The sequence below is a fragment of the Rhinopithecus roxellana genome, chromosome 7, assembly GCF_007565055.1.
Source record: "Rhinopithecus roxellana isolate Shanxi Qingling chromosome 7, ASM756505v1, whole genome shotgun sequence".
NCBI classification, from domain to species: Eukaryota; Metazoa; Chordata; class Mammalia; order Primates; family Cercopithecidae; genus Rhinopithecus; species Rhinopithecus roxellana.
The window spans coordinates 16,768,730-16,786,299 of NC_044555.1; the positions used below are offsets into that span (position 1 = coordinate 16,768,730).

Here is a 17,570-nt window from a genome sequence, read left to right on the forward strand (position 1 = left end):
TAGGAAGTTAAAACATAACAACAAAAATAAATAAATAAATAAAGCATCAGTCACGACTGCATGTAATGTAGGTCCCAACCTCCTACTAGAACAACTGGCAATAAAAGAGAAAGAAGTAAGCATTTATCCTGTCTTTCCTGAATAAACCATTATGGCATAACCAAATAATACTGGCTAAAGAGAAAAATTTAATTTTATAGAAAAACTTAAAAACCATGGACAGAATTATTAAAAAACCACCATTTTACAGCTCCTAATGAAATAACTAATTCAGGCAAAAATGACTAATAAATGAAGCCATTAGCTCAGTGGTTCTCAACTGGGGGTAATTTTATACACACATACACATCCCCTGGCCTTGGGACATCTGATGATGTGTTTGTAGGCATTTTTTGGTTGTCACAACTAGAGGGGAGGAATGCTACTGGCATCTAGAAGGTAAAGACCAGGGACGCTGTTAAATATCCTACAATGCCCAGCACAGTACTCCACAAAAGAATTATCCGGCCCAAAATACACATAGTGTCCAGGTTAAAAAACCTTAGATGAAAAGCTGATGGAGAATTACAATAGTTCTCATTCATTCAGCCGCTAATCAGACACAGACTCGCTAATAGCAGGTTATTTTTTTCCATTGATCCCAGCCTTTATCAACTAATAGCAGCTTAACCAGACGTTGTGTCTTCTGATATGATGTAATATGAAGTACACTGCATCACCTATAAAGCATTTTGGCTAAAAAAGTTGAACCTGAATCTAATTTGATCCTTTAGAGCTCATTTATAGTATGCGGAAATATGAAGGATAAGGCTGGATCGGCACACTTTTTCTTTCAAGAGCCAGACAGTAAATATTTTAGGATTTGCAGGCCATATGGTCAACGTTACTACTCAACTCGGCTGTCATAGTGCAAAAGCAGCTGTAGACATGGTGTCTTCCAATGAAACTTGACTTACACAAATAGGTAGCAGGCTGGATTTGGCTTACAGACAATTCATTGCCTGCCAACCCCTGGTATAGAGGAAAAGTCCAATGACACCACAACAAAGCAAATAAATAGAGAAAATGGGATATTCTACGAGACAACCAACAATGATTCTTTAATTTTTCAATGTTATTTAAAAAACTGGAGAGTGGGAGTGAGTTCTTCCTATTTAAAAGAAATTCAAGAGGCAAAGAGATTAAACACCATCTGTGAATCTTATGTGAATCCTGATTCAAACAAACTGAGTGTTAAAAGGCATCTTGAGAGACGGAGTCATCTAAGTATGGACTGAGTATTTTAGATCATACCAAGGAGTCAGTGTTAATGTTATTAGGTGTGCTAAGGGAATTATATAAGAAATACCACATTTTGAGAGAAGCATACCAAAGTTTACAGGGAAAATGACACAATTTCTGAGACTAGCTTTAAAATAATTCAAGAAGACAAAAAAAGGAGAGAAATAAGCGTGACAAAATCTTGCTAACTGCTGAATATGAGTGATTGTTATGGGGAGTTTTTTATTATTCTGTCTGTGTCCATCTGAAGTTCTCCTAAGTAAAAAATTTAATAGACAAAAATAAGTTCAGCAATCTAAGTCTTTAAGAAAGAACTCCAACACTAGACAAATTCAATTCATTCTCTATAATAAGAGTTTAGGGCCGGGCGCGGTGGCTCAAGCCTGTAATCCCAGCACTTTGGGAGGCCGAGGCGGGCGGATCACGAGGTCAGGAGATGGAGACCATCCTGGCTAACACGGTGAAACCCCGCCTCTACTAAAAAGTACAAAAAAAACTAGCCGGGCGAGGTGGCGGGCACCTGTAGTCCCAGCTACTCGAGAGGCTGAGGCAGGAGAATGGCATGAACCCGGGAGGTGGAGCTTGCAGTGAGCTGAGATCCGGCCACTGCACTCCAGCTTGGGCGACAGAGCGAGACTCCGTCTCAAAAAAAAAAAAAAAAAAAAAAAAAGAGTTTAGTAGTGAATTAGTATTCTTTCCCCTCCAAAAAGAACAACTTTCTCTTAAAACAAAGCTCTGCAAGTTCAGGCAAGTATCGCATCTAAGGCATGGGTACAAAATCTGTCCTATTTTTTAAACCTCATTTTGATGGTTCTTTGCATTCTGCATTGTCTTCATGCTGAAAGCCATCACGACAAGCGGTGGAGGACTGACATCCTTAATTACATTCACCAGGTCTGGTTTCAAAGCCATTGCCTCAACTTTACACCAACTGATTGGCTGATTCAAGAGCTCTGAAAAAGAATAGATACAACAGATCAATAGCTATTTACTGAAAAAGAAAAACTACTATAATTAAGACATCTGTCGTTAACTGGCATATTCTTCAACCCTGCCTTCTAATAAGAATGACATATTATAACATCTAACTAAAAATAAGCCACATTACTGGGTTGTATGCAAATCCTCACGTGTGTGTACATACGTTCATTTTCCTGGGAAAGAGGTCTATAGCTTTCATCAGATTCTCCAAAGAATCCAGGACCCAAAATAGGTTTTAAAAAAACTGAAACACTGCCTTGGAGGAATCATGAAACATTTTTAAGACAAAGCAGACTATCATAGATGCAATTACTGAAAAACATCAGGTAACAGGCCAAACATGCACTATCTATATTGAATAGCGATTCTCCTCCTTCAAAGGTCAGCAGTTCACTATGCAGAACAGCTGGGCCACATCAGCCAGGTCAGAAGTACATATGAATAACAGCATATTGAGGGATGCACCCCAAACTAAGGCCTCCCTCAGACTAAACTGCCAGGCATTACAGAGATAAGGTGATTCCAAATGTACTCCCTATACTCACTCAAGGAAAACTGAAGAAACAAACAGAAAAGGAAGTAGACACATTAAAATAAATAGATCAATTTCCTAACTTCCCTTTTAAAAACCACATCTATCAGCAATCTATTCAGCATTCTGAGCATATTTTTTTCCTTACGTGGACTTTTTACTTCAAGCCAACAAGGTCCTTTGATCTTTCTGTTCATCAAGAACAGTTCCAGGCTAGATGTGTTGGTCCCAAATACATGAGAAAAACTTTCTCCTTTCAAATCTTGAGGAAGCTGTGGCATTTCAGCCTGAAAAAGGCAAAAAAAAAAATTTTTTTTGTTTAAAACTATTACTTTGCATTTTCCAAAGTCTATATTTGAAATAAACAAAAGCCTCTCTATGAAGCACAGAAGAAACCCCTTTGATATATATGAAACGTAATTTGCCACAAATGAAATCCAAAACAATTCACAGTAGGAAACAAAACCAATTCACAATGACAAAATAATGCATCTTGATGACATCCATTAGAAGAAAAATAGGCCAAGAAGCTCCCCCAAAAGAGAATTTCTGTCCAGAGCTGTACATGCCTTACTGATAAACAATAGCCAAGTAAGTACCACTCCATTAGAAGAATGAAAGCAATAGAGTGGAACCCACTGAAAATACTTTTCATCACCACTGTCAGAAATAGTTCTTAAGTTTTTCTTCTCTCGGAGGCAGAGGTAGGCGGATCACGAGGTCAGGAGATCGAGACCATCCTGGCTAACACAGTGAAACCCTGTCTCTACCAAAAATACAAAAAATTAGCCAGGCGTGGTGGCGGGTGCCTGTAGTCCCAACTACTCGGGAGGCTGAGACAGGAGAATGGTGTGAACCCAGGAGGCAGAGCTTGCAGTGAGCTGAGATCGTGCCACTGCACTCCAGCCTGGGTGACAGAGTGAGACTCCGTCTCAAAAAAAAAAAAAAAGTTGTGGGAACAAAACACTAGAACACAGGTAAAAAGAGGTTAAGGGCCGGGCGCGGTGGCTCAAGCCTGTAATCCCAGCACTCTGGGAGGCCGAGACAGGCGGATCACGACGTCAGGAGACTTAGAGCATCCTGGCTAACACGGTGAAACCCTGTCTCCACTAAAAAATACAAAAAACTAGCCGGGCAAGGTGGTGGGCGCCTGTAGTCCCAGCTACTCGGGAGGCTGAGGCAGGAGAATGGCATAAACCCGGGAGGCGGAGCTTGCAGTGAGCTGAGATCCGGCCACTGCACTCCAGCCTGGGTGACAGAGCGAGACTCCGTCTCAAAAAAAAAAAAAAAAAAAAAAAGAGGTTAAGGTCCAGTTAATTAACATTCCATAGCAATGACCTTGCCTGTCACAGGACCAAGAGTAGCACTATAGCAATACTACTGACACTCCTCTCTCACCTTTCCACTGCTTATAAGGGACACTTCAATAGACTAATGATGTCCAACTCCATCGTGTGGCATTCTTTCCACTTGACAAACAGTCGTGCTGTTTCAACTTATTTATTTAAAGATGCATACTCGAAAGCAGAGAAAGGCAGTGTAACCTGTAGTCTATATACTTAAATTAATTTTATCCATTTCAATTATTCATTACTATAAATCCACCTCATTGAACTGTGAGCTTGAGAAGCCCTACCAATACTTGTAATTGAAAGTCAGTTGAAAGTTCAAAAACAGAAAAATGTCATTCTCAAGCAAAACCCAGTAATTTTCTTTGTTTGACTTACCGAGTATTTAACTTCCAAGTACTCAGATTTTTCTGGGACATCAGGTATCTCAAAAGCATAGTTCTTTTCCACTGGCTGGGTAAGTAGATATTTTTAAAAATCCTTAAGACAAAAACTTTTCACAAACTAACCAGTATTACATATACAATACATGCTCTTGTATTTAATCATCAAGAATTCTTATGGAACACAAAGGTAAATAAAGCCAAAAAGGTACCCTTTCCTCTTTCAATTGGAACTAAAACAACCAGTGTCAAAATGCCAAAAGGACTCATCTTAGACACTACAGAACTCAGAAATATTTGCATTCAGGAGGGGCAATAAAAGATTAAAATTTTTTACAATGTTAATGCATTAAATGATTTGCTACTATTTGATATTAAGCAACTCCATCTTGCTAGAACAATAATTAGCATTATAATTATAGTTTATATTTACTGAGTGTTGGCTATCTGGCAAGGACTGTTCTAACCATCTAATATGAATTAATGAATTTAACCCTTTCGGGAACTGTTGAAATAGGGCCCTATTTCTCAGATGAAGAAACAGGCACAAAGAAGTCATTCAGCTGGGCGCGGTGGCTCACGCCTGTAATCCCAGCACTTTGGGAGGCTGAGGCGGGCGGATGACTTGAGGTCAGGAATTCAAGACCAGCCTGGCCAACATGGTGAAACCCCATCTTTACTAAAAATACAAAAAAAAATTAGCCGAGCACTGTGGCATGTGCCTGTAATCCCAGCTACTCAGGAGGCTGAGGCAGGAGAATTGCTTAAACCAGGGAGGTGGAGGTTGCAGTGAGCCAAGATCGCACCACTGCACTCCAGCCTGGGTAACAGAGCAAGACTCCATCCAAAAAAAAAAAAAAAAGTCATTCGGCACTTGTCCAAGTTACACGCTATTAAGCAGTAGGGCTAGGACTTAAAGCACAAGCAGTCTGGCCTCAGCACCTATGCTCTTCACCAGTATATCACAATTGCTTCTAGAATTGTAAAGACTTGACCCATCAGCCACAATTCAAAACTCAAATAGTTAATACTGTTAGCCTTATCTTCAGTAACTCAATCCTCCCTGCGATCATTATTAATAGCCAGTATTTTGAGCAGGCTATAGCCCCCACAATTATGGCCAAAGGCATCAATATCTCACTAAAATCAGGACAATTTATCATAAGTAGCAAATGAACCAGAGATTTTCATTCTATCAGACTGTATCACAGTCCCTAAAAATAAAACCTTACTTAACTTTCTAACCAAAACATCTTGGCAACAACTAATACAAACAAGATCACAGCAGTTTCTTCTCCACTTGGGAATGAGAGCACAAGACATGTTGCAAGCACCAGAGGCAATTAATTTGCTACGGATTATCTTTCTATTCAAACTAATAAACATTATTTTATAAGCAGTTTAAAGAGAAAGAAAAAATATTTTTGCAAATCTAATATACTGCTTTTACATTCATACCTATGAAATTTCCATTCAATAAATTATAGCCGCACAGAAGGCATTTTACACAAAGAAAATATATAATAACTATTTGCTAAATCAGAAAATAAACAACAAACAGAGCTGGAAAAAAACATCCCCAAATACAAACCTTAGACTTGAACTTCATAATTTTATATTTTGTTGCTATTTTCTCATCAAATTCCTCATAAACATCCTTCATTGAAACTGGAGTTCCTGTTTCTTTCCCCGTATTTAGATCAATTTTCTGTTATCCCAGAGAGGGGACAGAGGGGAAAAAAGCATCTATACATAAATGATCTTCTCAACCACCAAAAACCCACGTCTATATCAATTTTCATCCTCACCCATTTAAACATTTAATAGCAGTCTTACAGATAAGTTCGAAGATACAAACAGACCCAAAAAATGTACTAAACCAAATGCCCAATTCCTCCCAATGGGATAATAAAAACAAATCAGCGATAAAGATGATCAAGTCTACAAAATGGATGAATAAGTATTGTAAATCCTGACCAAGAGACTCCACAGTTCAACTGACATGGGGAGGGGCTGAGAGGGAAATGGGGATGTTAACTCCCAATAAAAAAGGAGAAGCAGACCGAGCATGGTGGCTCACATCTGTAATCCCAGCACTTTGGGAGGCTGAAGCAGGTGGGTCACTTGAGGTCAGGAGTTTGAGACCAGCCTGACCAACATGGTGAAACCCTGTCTCTACTAAAAATACAAAAATTAGCTCAGCGTGGTGGCGGGCACCTGTAATCCCAGCTACTCGGGAGGCTGAGGCAGAAAAACTATTTGAACCCAGAAGGCAGAGGTTGCAGTGAGCTGAGATTGTGCCATTGCACTCCAGCCTGGGCGACAGGACTAGGCTCCATCTCAAAAAAAAAAAAACCCAAAAACAAAAAGGAGAAGCAAATAGAATTGAACTTGTTAATAAATGGCAATGGCGGGAATACCACTGCTGTCTATGCAGCAAAACCATGAAAACTGGGCCAAATGCCATGTCACATTTTAGAACCTTATAGTTCCAACCCTGATTATCATGGAAATGAGGAGTGAGGGAAAGAAAGCATTATATACAAAACTCAGAAGCTTTTATACTCTAACAAGTTGAAAAACTGAGTTCTACTTTAATTTTTCTACTTTTCCCAACCTCTAATAGAATTGCTGACCATCAGTGGTCACTAGGCGAGCAGCAAGAAAGAAGCATCAGGATTGTAGAGAATTTGTAGCCCTGTTGAAAGATAGAGAGCTGGCTGCAAAACACAGAATGTGTGGCAGATTCAACTATTGAGAACTAAAAGCTAATCACTAATGTTTACCATTTCACGGGGAAGGAAGTAAAGCGTTCGCTCAATATTTTTCACCATGACACAACAGCTCACATGGGTCTCAGCTGACTCAATCCAAACTTTGCCAAACAGAAATACCACACCTGAAATAAGTGAAAATCACGAGAAAAGAAACATTTCAATTTCACCTAATTAAAGGAGCAATATAGAGGCTCACTGAATGTGTCCACACATTTATACTTTCATGATAACTCATTTTGACAGCAAATATATCCATTTCCCACTCCCCAAGACCAGTTCTTTACTCAGTACTACACTAACACAATGGTACAATGTATGACCACTGGGAGGACACGGGACAGAATGACTCTCTAACTTGGCATAAACACCTTCCCCACAACCAGGATTATACAGATTAAGAGAAAGAAAACAGGCCGAGCATGGTGGCTCATGCCTGTAATTCCAGCACTTTGGAAGGCCAAGGTGGGCGGATCGCTTGAGCTCAGGAGTTTGAGACTAGCCTGGTCAACACAGCAAAACCCTGTCTCAAAAAAAAAAAAAAAGAGAAACAAACACAAGGATTTTTCAACAAATCTCATAATTAAGCCTCTTGTGACAACTTACAGATCTGAGAATATACTTATAATTTTTTAGCACTTGTATTTACCTATGAAAACCAATATTCATGTATCAGGATAACTAGTGCATCAGTGTTTTTCTATATGTAAAACTGTGTTTAGGAAAAACATAATTTACCTCATATTTCTTATTCCATATAATAATAAATATCTCACAATAAGGACTACTATTTCACCTTTTCTACCTCACAGCTACTTAGGACGTCTAACTAGGTAGTGTTTAGAATGTTCCTTTCTATTCTATTTCAGTTTAACAAATGGTTTAGTAACCAAATAGTAGATGCTCTCCTTTTGAGATCCCTAAGGAATGAATACCATAAAGTAAAACCATGCCTTTTAAGACATCAAATCACTGTTTATGAAAATTGGCCACGAAGAACAGACTGCAAACATTTGTTAGTCAACCCAGGAGATGGTCACTGTGCAAAATCCTGGGCTCCATGAATAATTAGACAGCAGTAATCAAGAAAGCCACTCAACACAGCCACTTATCTGAGACACTAAGAAAATTCTGGCACATGCAAAGGCCAATTACCCCAGTTTCAAAGACTACTCATCAGTGACTCCTTTTGTCACACATTCTGGTAGAAATAAGACGATTTAAGAATTTTCATGCAGATGATTAAAATTCTTTTTTTAAATTATACTTTAAGGTCTAGGGTACATGTGCACAACGCACAGGTTTGTTACATATGTATACATGTGCCATGTTGGTGTGCTGCACCCATAGATGATTAAAATTCCTACAAGAGTTCTGAGACTTTCAGCTTAGGGGGGTAACAGGGAGGGTAGAAGGGGAGGGAGAGGGAAGGAAGGACTATGGGAACATTAAAAAAGAAAAAAATCACAGTAACTCAAAAAATTAAGTCATCCTCACAACAGTTAAAGATGGAAAAACAAAATGCCATGCAAAGAAAAATAAAGACCCTAATATTGGATTCAAAGATTCAAATAGCTCATTTTACAGTCAAACTAATATCACACTTCATGCAACACATTGGACACTGTTTATGCCTCATTTGCCACAAAAAAAGATCATGGTAAACAAAGATTACATTCCCCCCAAAGTTACTAGCTGAAACCAGGTGCAGTCAGGATTATTCAACCTTGAAAAAGTCATAATGAAGACAGGATATCTTCCCATATGCAAAGAGTAAGATTCTTTTCATAATTATGGAGCATTCAGCAACAACTGACTTACTTAGAATCTGTTAGAAAGGGAGAAACAATAACAGGGTATTTTGGAGTGCTTCATTTTTATTAGCAGCATTGATTTCACCAAAGCTCAGTGATCATTACCTGCTATCACAATGAAAGTGTTCAACCCTCTGAGATTAAAGGAGTTTTTTTAAGCTATCTTATTTAACCCGTTGGCATCAATAACAGAAAGACGTGCCATAGGAGAGAACACAACTTGAGAAGTACCAGGGAACCAGAACAGCAGAGTGGACCGAGGGTGAGAAGCCCAAGCTTCTACCACTAAAGAGCTATTATATTTTTTGGAGCCTCAGTTTCTTAAGTGCATTACTAGACTAGCTGATCTCTGAGGCCTTCTCCAGCACCAGAAATTTCATTCTGCCTTAGCATTTGGATGACAGATCAATAACAAATTAGTATCTCTTTCAATTACAAAATATTTTCCAATATTGGTTGAAAAAGCCCATCCATGACTATGTTCAGTACCAGGAACTCAACACCACCATATATCATAAACTGGTTGCTTTGCCAATATAGCTGTGCTTCAATGCTTCAATCTTCCAATACTTGTCACTACAGACCAGCACTAGTTGAAATAGATTTCTGTGATGATGGAATTGTTGTTTCCGAGCCATCCAATATGGTAGCTATTAGCCACAGTGGCTATCGAGCACCTGAAATGTGGCTAGTGACCGAGAAAATAAATGTTAATTTGTATTGTATTTTAATTTATTTAAATTTAAAGAGCTACAGGTGGTTGGTGGTTACCACAGTGGACAATGCAGCTCTAGATCCTTACCCTGCAAAACAATATTCTGTTTACTAAGAGTATCAACCAGTAAAGAAAATGTAGAAATAACCAACTCATTTTCACATGAGAAAGAAAGTTGCTGCTTCTTAAGGTTCTAATCCGTGGCAACTGACGCTGGCAATATGAAGCTTTATGGGTGTATTTACTTCATGGGGTTGTGGGGGAGTGGGGAACCATTCACTTTTGTGTTACGCATTCTCATACCCCACAAAGCTACAAAGCTTTAAGATGCAAACTCAGTAATAGTAGCAAATACAACATTAGTCTCTGAAATTTTTCACCTGCATCTACAGGACTGTCAGTCACTGTGCAGTTTATTTCAACAACTATTTATTAAACACCTACTATGTGCAAGGCATTGTTGCTGGATCCTGGAAATAAAAGATCCCAGCCCTCCAGGAGCTTACAGGCTTTGTGGCAAAGAAAAACACAGACTCAGATCATTTCAAAATAATAGGACAAATGCTACAGTGGGAAAGCCTATGATGTAGTCACAAGGAGAAAGTGCGCCTAGACCCGTCTGGAAGTTTAGGTAAACTCCCAGGAGATAACATCTGGGCTGAATTTTAAAGAATGAGTCAGATGAGGGCATTCCAATCAGACAAAAAATAATGAGTAAAGGAACACAGGTATAAAGAGTAGCAAAGTATATACAGAGAACTATTTCTAGGGAACAAAATTCATAGACAGCAGGCATCAGAAGCCTTGCTAAGGAGTTTGGACTTTATGTTGTAGGCAGTAGCCACCGAGGATTTTTTTAAATGAGGAAATGACATGGTCAGAATTGCCCTTCTGATCAGTCCCTCTAGCAATGATGTGGAGGACGACAGCTAAGAGATCAATTAGGAGGCTGGTGCAATTGTTTCAGTGGGCAAGAAGGGATCGGGGTAGCAGACATGAGGAGGAAGAGAAGGTAAGTTGTCCATTTTCGGCAGAGAAAACTAACCAGACTTGGAAAGGGAAGTGAAGAAAAGCAGGGAATCAAGGATGGCTCTCAGGTTTCTAGTTTTGATGGGACCATTAACCAAGATAGGGAATGAAATACAGCATTAAGCAGATGCAGCAAAACACAGGGAGTAATACTGGGATAGCCAGGCCACTGTGCTGCCCAGCTCCAGGTAATACCAGTCACACTGCTGTGCTCCAGGAAGGTCACGTGAAAATGGTATTCCCTGAGGTTGTACAATGGGGCAGCCCTGGGTTTCAGCAATGGATGGGAAATCATCTGCTCAGTCTCATGTAATCACACTTGCCGGCCTTCCAACAGAGTAACAAAGTAGTCAAAGAGGTGAGGGGATCTAATCAAATCATTTTGTCCTAAAGTAGGTTAAAATATCATTTCTAAAATTGATTATATCTTTTCCTAAGAAACTAACACATGGCAGTGTGCTACTCAAGTGGCTCAACAGTTTATATATATTTGATAAGCAGAAGCATATTAATGCTTCTGACCGTCCCCACCCCTGCCAGAGATCATTAACATTTTTCCAGTTAAAGTCAATGTCTTATTATCTCTAAGGTAAATGCGGCCTTCAATTTACTCATACGCTTGCTTTGCTGACATCTAGGTACTCCCTCTCTTTTCACTAGATACAGCCTCCAGGAAACCGCTTTGAAAAATACACTATTTGCACGTACCACAGATCCCAAAAAGGATCTAAATAAAGACAACTCTGTTTAAGAGTGCCTACTGTATTTAACATTAATCCGACAGATCTTGCAATACACAGTCCCACAATGAAGATGGGCTCAAAGAGCCACAATGAACAGCCTCCGAGCTTTTTGTGAGTCAAGAATTCACAGTATTAGCTCATTAGGATGACCTAAAAATCATCCTTGATTCCTCCTTTCTGTCACCTCCCCCATCCAATCCATTAACAAGTTTGTGTCAAAAGACATGTCAAATGCCTTTACTTCTCTCCTCTCTAGCCACCAAGGTCCAAGTAACTAGCAGCCCTGCCCTGGACTGACTGATCTCCAGGGCTTCCACACTTCCCCATTACCCCACACCAGCCTATCCCTCCATGTGTGTGTGCACACGTACACACACACCACAGTGCTTATTCTCTACACAAACCAGTGATCCTGTTAAAATGTAAGCCCAATTATGTGACTACCATCACCTGTACTTAAAACCCTCCAATGCCTCCCCATTGCTCTTAGAAGATTCAAACTCCTTAACGAGGTTTTCAGAGTCCTATATTATCTGGCCTTTGTCTTTATCTCCAGCTTCATTGTATACCAATCTTGTCACTTGATTACTATGCTACAACCACACAGGTCTCCTCCTTCCTCCCTCTAGGCCTTGCTAGTACTGGCTCGTTAAGCTGAAATGCCCTTTTATCAGCTCTGCAAATACCTCAAATCTCAGTCCAGTGGTCATTTCCTCAGGCCTCCCCTGGCCATTGCCCAACTAATTTTCTTTACATCATTTATCAATTTATCTCATTTACTGCTAATGTGCCCCCACCCCCTGCCACCCTCCTAGAACATAAGCTCCATTATAGTGCAGGGAATTTGTCCAGCTTATTCATCCCATCTCAGTGCCTAGCACACAATAGGCATTGAAATTTGCTGAAGAAACACACAAATTAATGACTGATTCCCTTTAAAGTGCATTCCTGTAACTTCAGATACATCAATAGTGAACTACAAACACACATTCCAAAACCATATGTAACTGATGTTTGGAATAAGCATCTTTAAGGATTATTCACACCATAGCTCCTCTCCATCAGGGTGGCGCATTCACTTTACAATGAATGAGTGTCACTCTCTTACAATACATGTTAAGTGAGGGCAGGGCCTGACCTGAGCTAATTACAACCACTCAAGTATTTAAGGGACAAAGGAAAAAACAAAAACAGAAAATGATTAAATAAAATAAAAAGACAACACAAAAAGAAACAAAAAAATAAAATATTTAAGGGAAAGGTCCTACTCTGAGTTAAAGGCATACAGTTAACCTTATGTATGATTACCTGGTTGGTTGTACTGATCTTCATAAGCATCCAACCAATAAAAGTGGAATACTTGTTCCTCATCTGCCCCTTTTACCAATGGGAGTTGACTGGAATCCACTTGAACTTCTTGCACTGAGAAACTGCTATCACCTTCTTGATCAACGTCCCAACAAGAGACATCTGGGAGAAAACTTCCTCTGCAGAAATCACATTTTCAAAAACCTTTCAAAATCCAACAAAAAAATTGTAGTCCTATTTTCCAGAAAAGTCATAAAATGCTCTTACAAGTAGGACATGGTCCCTTTCCCAGAATCCGCCTCTTGTTTCACTTCCTCTGCAGGCTCACTCTCTTGGTCCCAAGCCTTGGCAGCCATAGGCTCCAGGTCCACCTCTTCAGTTTCCATGGGCTCATCAAAGTCACCATCTTCAAACTCCATTGCCCCTGACTCCTGCTCTTCTTCTGTACTCTCGACCTGTACAGGTTTGCCTGTAGGCATCATCACACATTCTTATCATGTGCTAGTGCCATGACACAAAGGCACACAAAGGCGCACAAAGGCTTATCCAACACTAAAATAGCAGCCTGTCCCTTTTCTATAATATGTTTGCATTTCTCTTTAATCTCCAAATTGGGTTTTTTAACTTTTACTGAAATTTTTATGAATTCAAATCTTCACATTTAAACTTGCCATCACAACACCTTCAAAATCTCTTCTACCTCCTCCATCATGGGGCCTCCATCTTTGACAGAAACCACTCAACACTCTTGCAATTCTTGCCTGACATCACACTTACCAGCAAATTCAGCACGTTTAAGAGGAACAGGAGTTAACGGAGGCTCCTTTCTGGAGACAGGGGAAGCAATTTTTCCTGAAGGAACTGCCTGTAAACGTTTTTAAATATTTAGTCAGTTAGACCTACAAACTAAAAATATGCAACTGTCCTACCCTGACCAAAGATAATGACAGTTCCCTTTTATAAAAAGATTTTATGTATTATTAATGTAACAGCTTCAATTATTTTACTGTTACCTAGGTTTACAAAAAATACTTGCTTCTGGGAGGAAAATTATTGCATTTACCACTGTTGTAATACCTATAATAAACACACACCAGTTACTGCAAATTTACTATGAAAAAGGCAGGCACATGCTATTTTTGAAATACATGAAACTATAAATTGAATGGGAGTCCTAATTTAAAACAAAAATCAAAAACAAATTTAAAGGTATTTCCCTCATATAGAAAAGCAACAAAATAAGCTTAAAGCAATCCTATAAATCAAGATTGAAGGTATCTCTACACACTTTACCGTGGAGGTGTGCACAGAAAAAGGATTCGGGGAAGCTCCAATGGATCTTTTCTTCTTCAATATCATTACAGGTGGTGGAGTTATTTGAGGTGTCTAAAAGGAAACGTAAGACATATTCACTGCCATGCTTGGTTTACCACAGACAGAAAAAGTATATTTCTTCACTCATTGAAGCCCAATAAGCAAAGCTTTCTTTTCTTTCCCTTCCCCCCTCCCCACTCCCATCTATGTGCATGTACTGTGGTTACTATAGCAACGATACTATAGAAATCACAAGAAAACTAAAATAGATATTAAATCTATCCCTCCCCAATTTTTTCTTTTTAAAATTTAGCATACTTTTACTTACGCTTTGAGAATATTACATTTAAAAATTGTCAAGATAGAACTACATGGTGGTGGTGTTAAGTCATTTTAATTAATGGTCACTTCAAAAGAAGTTCACTTCTAAATGAGAGCTTAGTCTTTATGGGAAATAGCCAAATTTCAAATTCATGATGGAGCTAATCCTGTTTGAGTTCTATCAGGGATAGTTCACTCACTCTTCCTTCATTCCCACTCAGAATTCAAGACAAGGCTCTTATACCTGATTGTGCAGATTGACAGGCTTCAATCTATTTAGGGAACATACACCACAGCAACTGAACACAAGCAGTGAGCACTCACAGAACTGACACCTGGGTATATTCCTACTACTTCAAACACACACCCACACATCCCTATCTACATGATCACACAGCTCTAACACCTGGAAATACTCACCTAAAATGATGGGATAAAACCAACCTGAAGGGGGTTTCTTTGTATTTTGGTGGGGGTTTTTTGTTGGTGTCCTTACATTTTTTAAAATTCTGGCAACAGGCCGGTGTGGTGGCTCATGCCTGTAATCCCAGCACTTTGCGAGGCCAAGACAGGCAGATCACGAAGTAAGGAGTTCGAGACTAGCCTGGCCAACATAGTGAAACCCAGTCTCCACTAAAAATACAAAATATTAGCTGGGCATGGTGGCAGGTGCCTATAATCCTAGCTACTGGGAAGGCTGAGGCAGGAGAATCAGGGAAGCAGAACTCGGGAATCGGAGGTTGCAACAAGCCAAGATCACACCACTGCACACCAGCCTGGGCGACAGTGCGAGACTCCATCTCAAAAAAAAAAAAAAAATTCTGGCAATAGTCTGTTTTGTATAATTACTAGAGTGTTTCTTCAGTCTACATCCCCTGCATATTTTACAACTCCTGGCGATTCATTTACCTCAGTGTTAAGATCCTGTAGAATGTCACCTAGCAGATTATCCTTGGACAAGTCTACAGCTTTCTGGAAATGATAAAGAAAGGTAACATGAGAAAGCCTTGCACTTAAATTTCTCACCAAAACTACACACATGTGTATGAAAGGAAGAACCTAGCCAGTTAGTCCTTGCCTCTTCATTCCTCACTCTGAGTGTTCATCTACATTCACAGATTTTAACAACCACCTGTGTATATATCATTCCTACATCTATAGCTCCCGTCCTCTACTTTAACCCTTATTCTATGATCTTCCTTCTACTCACTAAAATTAAACACACTCTCAATTCAGCTTTTCTGTTCAATTTTCTTTTCCATTTCCCAAGTTCCAATCACTGAGGTGCCTTAATTCACTTAGAAATCTACATCCAACTTAGTGAAATTGGAAAAATGTTACTCAAATATATACAGAGCACCTATTATCTGTATAATCAAATATTAAATTTACCTCACAAAGGAAAATACAAAAGATAAGGAAACCATGAAACTCACATCTGCAGTTTTCTTTCCAGCACAAGCAATGAACATTGACTTAATACTGCTCGGTTTTGTCACTGCGGGCTTCTTTACATTCCTCTTGTCTTTGTTGCGTGCTTTACCATCTTTTCCTATTGGAATATGAATTATTTAGAAACATGCATCAGCAAAAATCAAAATGGAAAACTAAAAGCCTAGTCACTTGATCTCTATCGGGAAGAAAAATGTTAAGAATTAAAAATACATCACGCCTGTAATCCCAGCACTTTGGGACGCCAAGGCGGGCAGATCACGAGATCAGGAGATCGAGACCATCCTGACTAACACAGTGAAACCGCATCTCTACAAAAAAAATACAAAAAAAAAATTAGCTGGGCGTGGTGGCAGGCACCTGTAGTCCCAGCTACTCAGGAGGCTGAGGCAGGAGAATGGCGTGAACCCGGAAGGTGGAGCTTGCAGTGAGCCAAGATCGCACCACTGCACTCTAGCCTGGGTGACACAGAGAGATTCTGTCTCAAAAAAAAAAAAAAAAAAAAAAAACATACAAAACTATGAGATTTTATACAAGATATGTAGGAAAAAATATTTTAAATGAGTTTAATTCAAGAAAACTTGGGCTAAATGTTTTTATAGAAACTAATGAAATACCAGTTAAATATTAGCACGACTTAAGTGTGACTGCTTAATTGCTATTGTTAATGTGAATAAAAAGCTTTTTTAAAAAGTGAGAATTTGGGGTTTTTTGTTTTCCCCACAGAAATAAAAAGATAAAGTTAATCTTGAACCAAGAAATTAGCCTAGTAGCCTTAATGAGATCATCTCTTTAGCGGTATACTGAATCTGATAGGAAAATTTAACTATGAAGAAATGGGATTACCAATTATGACATGGTGGCATACTAACTTCTATTTTATGAGAAATAGCAACCAGAAACACAGTATGTCATATCAACACTAAATAGCACAGACATATCTATCTGCTCATTAAAGAAGAACTTTTGCCGGCCGGGTGCGGTGGCTCACGCCTGTAATCCCAACACTTTAAAAGACCAAGGCGGGCAGATCAGGAAATCCATACCATCCTGGTCAATATGGTGAAACCCTGTCTCTACTAAAATACAAAAAATTAGCCAGGCGTGGTGCGGCGTGCCTGTAGTCCCAGCTACTCGAGAGGCTGAGGCAGGGAAATCACTTGAACCCGGGAGGTGAGATTGCAGTGAGCCAGAATTGCACCACTGCACTCCAGCCTGGCAACAGAGCAAGACTCTGTCTCAAAAAAACAAACAAATAAAACTTTTGCCATATGTTTTCTCTTATGGCCATGTGTAAATCACCTACAAACTTCTCTAATACCATCAATTTTACTCTCGCTTTCTGATTCATCCCAGAATAGTCTTGATCTCAAAACAAGCTGACAATGAATAATTGAAAGAATGTGGTGGGCCAGGCATGGTGGCTCACACCTGTAATCCCAACACTCTGGGAGGCCACGAGGCGGGCGGATCATGAGGTCAGGAGTTCAAGACCAGCCTGGCCAACATAGTGAAACCCCATCTCTACTAAAAATACCAAAAGTAGCCAAGCATGGTGGCACACACCTGTAGTC

The 17,570-nt window shown here is 39.5% G+C and overlaps 1 protein-coding gene across 1 annotated transcript in view; it reads right to left on the reverse strand.

Moving 5' to 3' along the window:
• Window positions 1-17,570, reverse strand: part of POLA1 (DNA polymerase alpha 1, catalytic subunit) — a 314,584-nt gene that overhangs the window by 280,423 nt on the left and 16,591 nt on the right. Inside the window, exons 5-15 of the mRNA XM_010353227.2 lie at window positions 15,981-16,096; window positions 15,454-15,516; window positions 14,203-14,295; window positions 13,687-13,774; window positions 13,177-13,378; window positions 12,910-13,088; window positions 7,313-7,425; window positions 6,118-6,234; window positions 4,522-4,596; window positions 2,943-3,081; window positions 2,080-2,234 (exon numbers count right to left, since the gene is read on the reverse strand). Of these exons, the coding sequence (XP_010351529.1) occupies window positions 2,080-2,234; window positions 2,943-3,081; window positions 4,522-4,596; window positions 6,118-6,234; window positions 7,313-7,425; window positions 12,910-13,088; window positions 13,177-13,378; window positions 13,687-13,774; window positions 14,203-14,295; window positions 15,454-15,516; window positions 15,981-16,096 (1,340 nt within the window). The remainder of the gene's footprint in view (window positions 1-2,079; window positions 2,235-2,942; window positions 3,082-4,521; window positions 4,597-6,117; window positions 6,235-7,312; window positions 7,426-12,909; window positions 13,089-13,176; window positions 13,379-13,686; window positions 13,775-14,202; window positions 14,296-15,453; window positions 15,517-15,980; window positions 16,097-17,570) is intronic.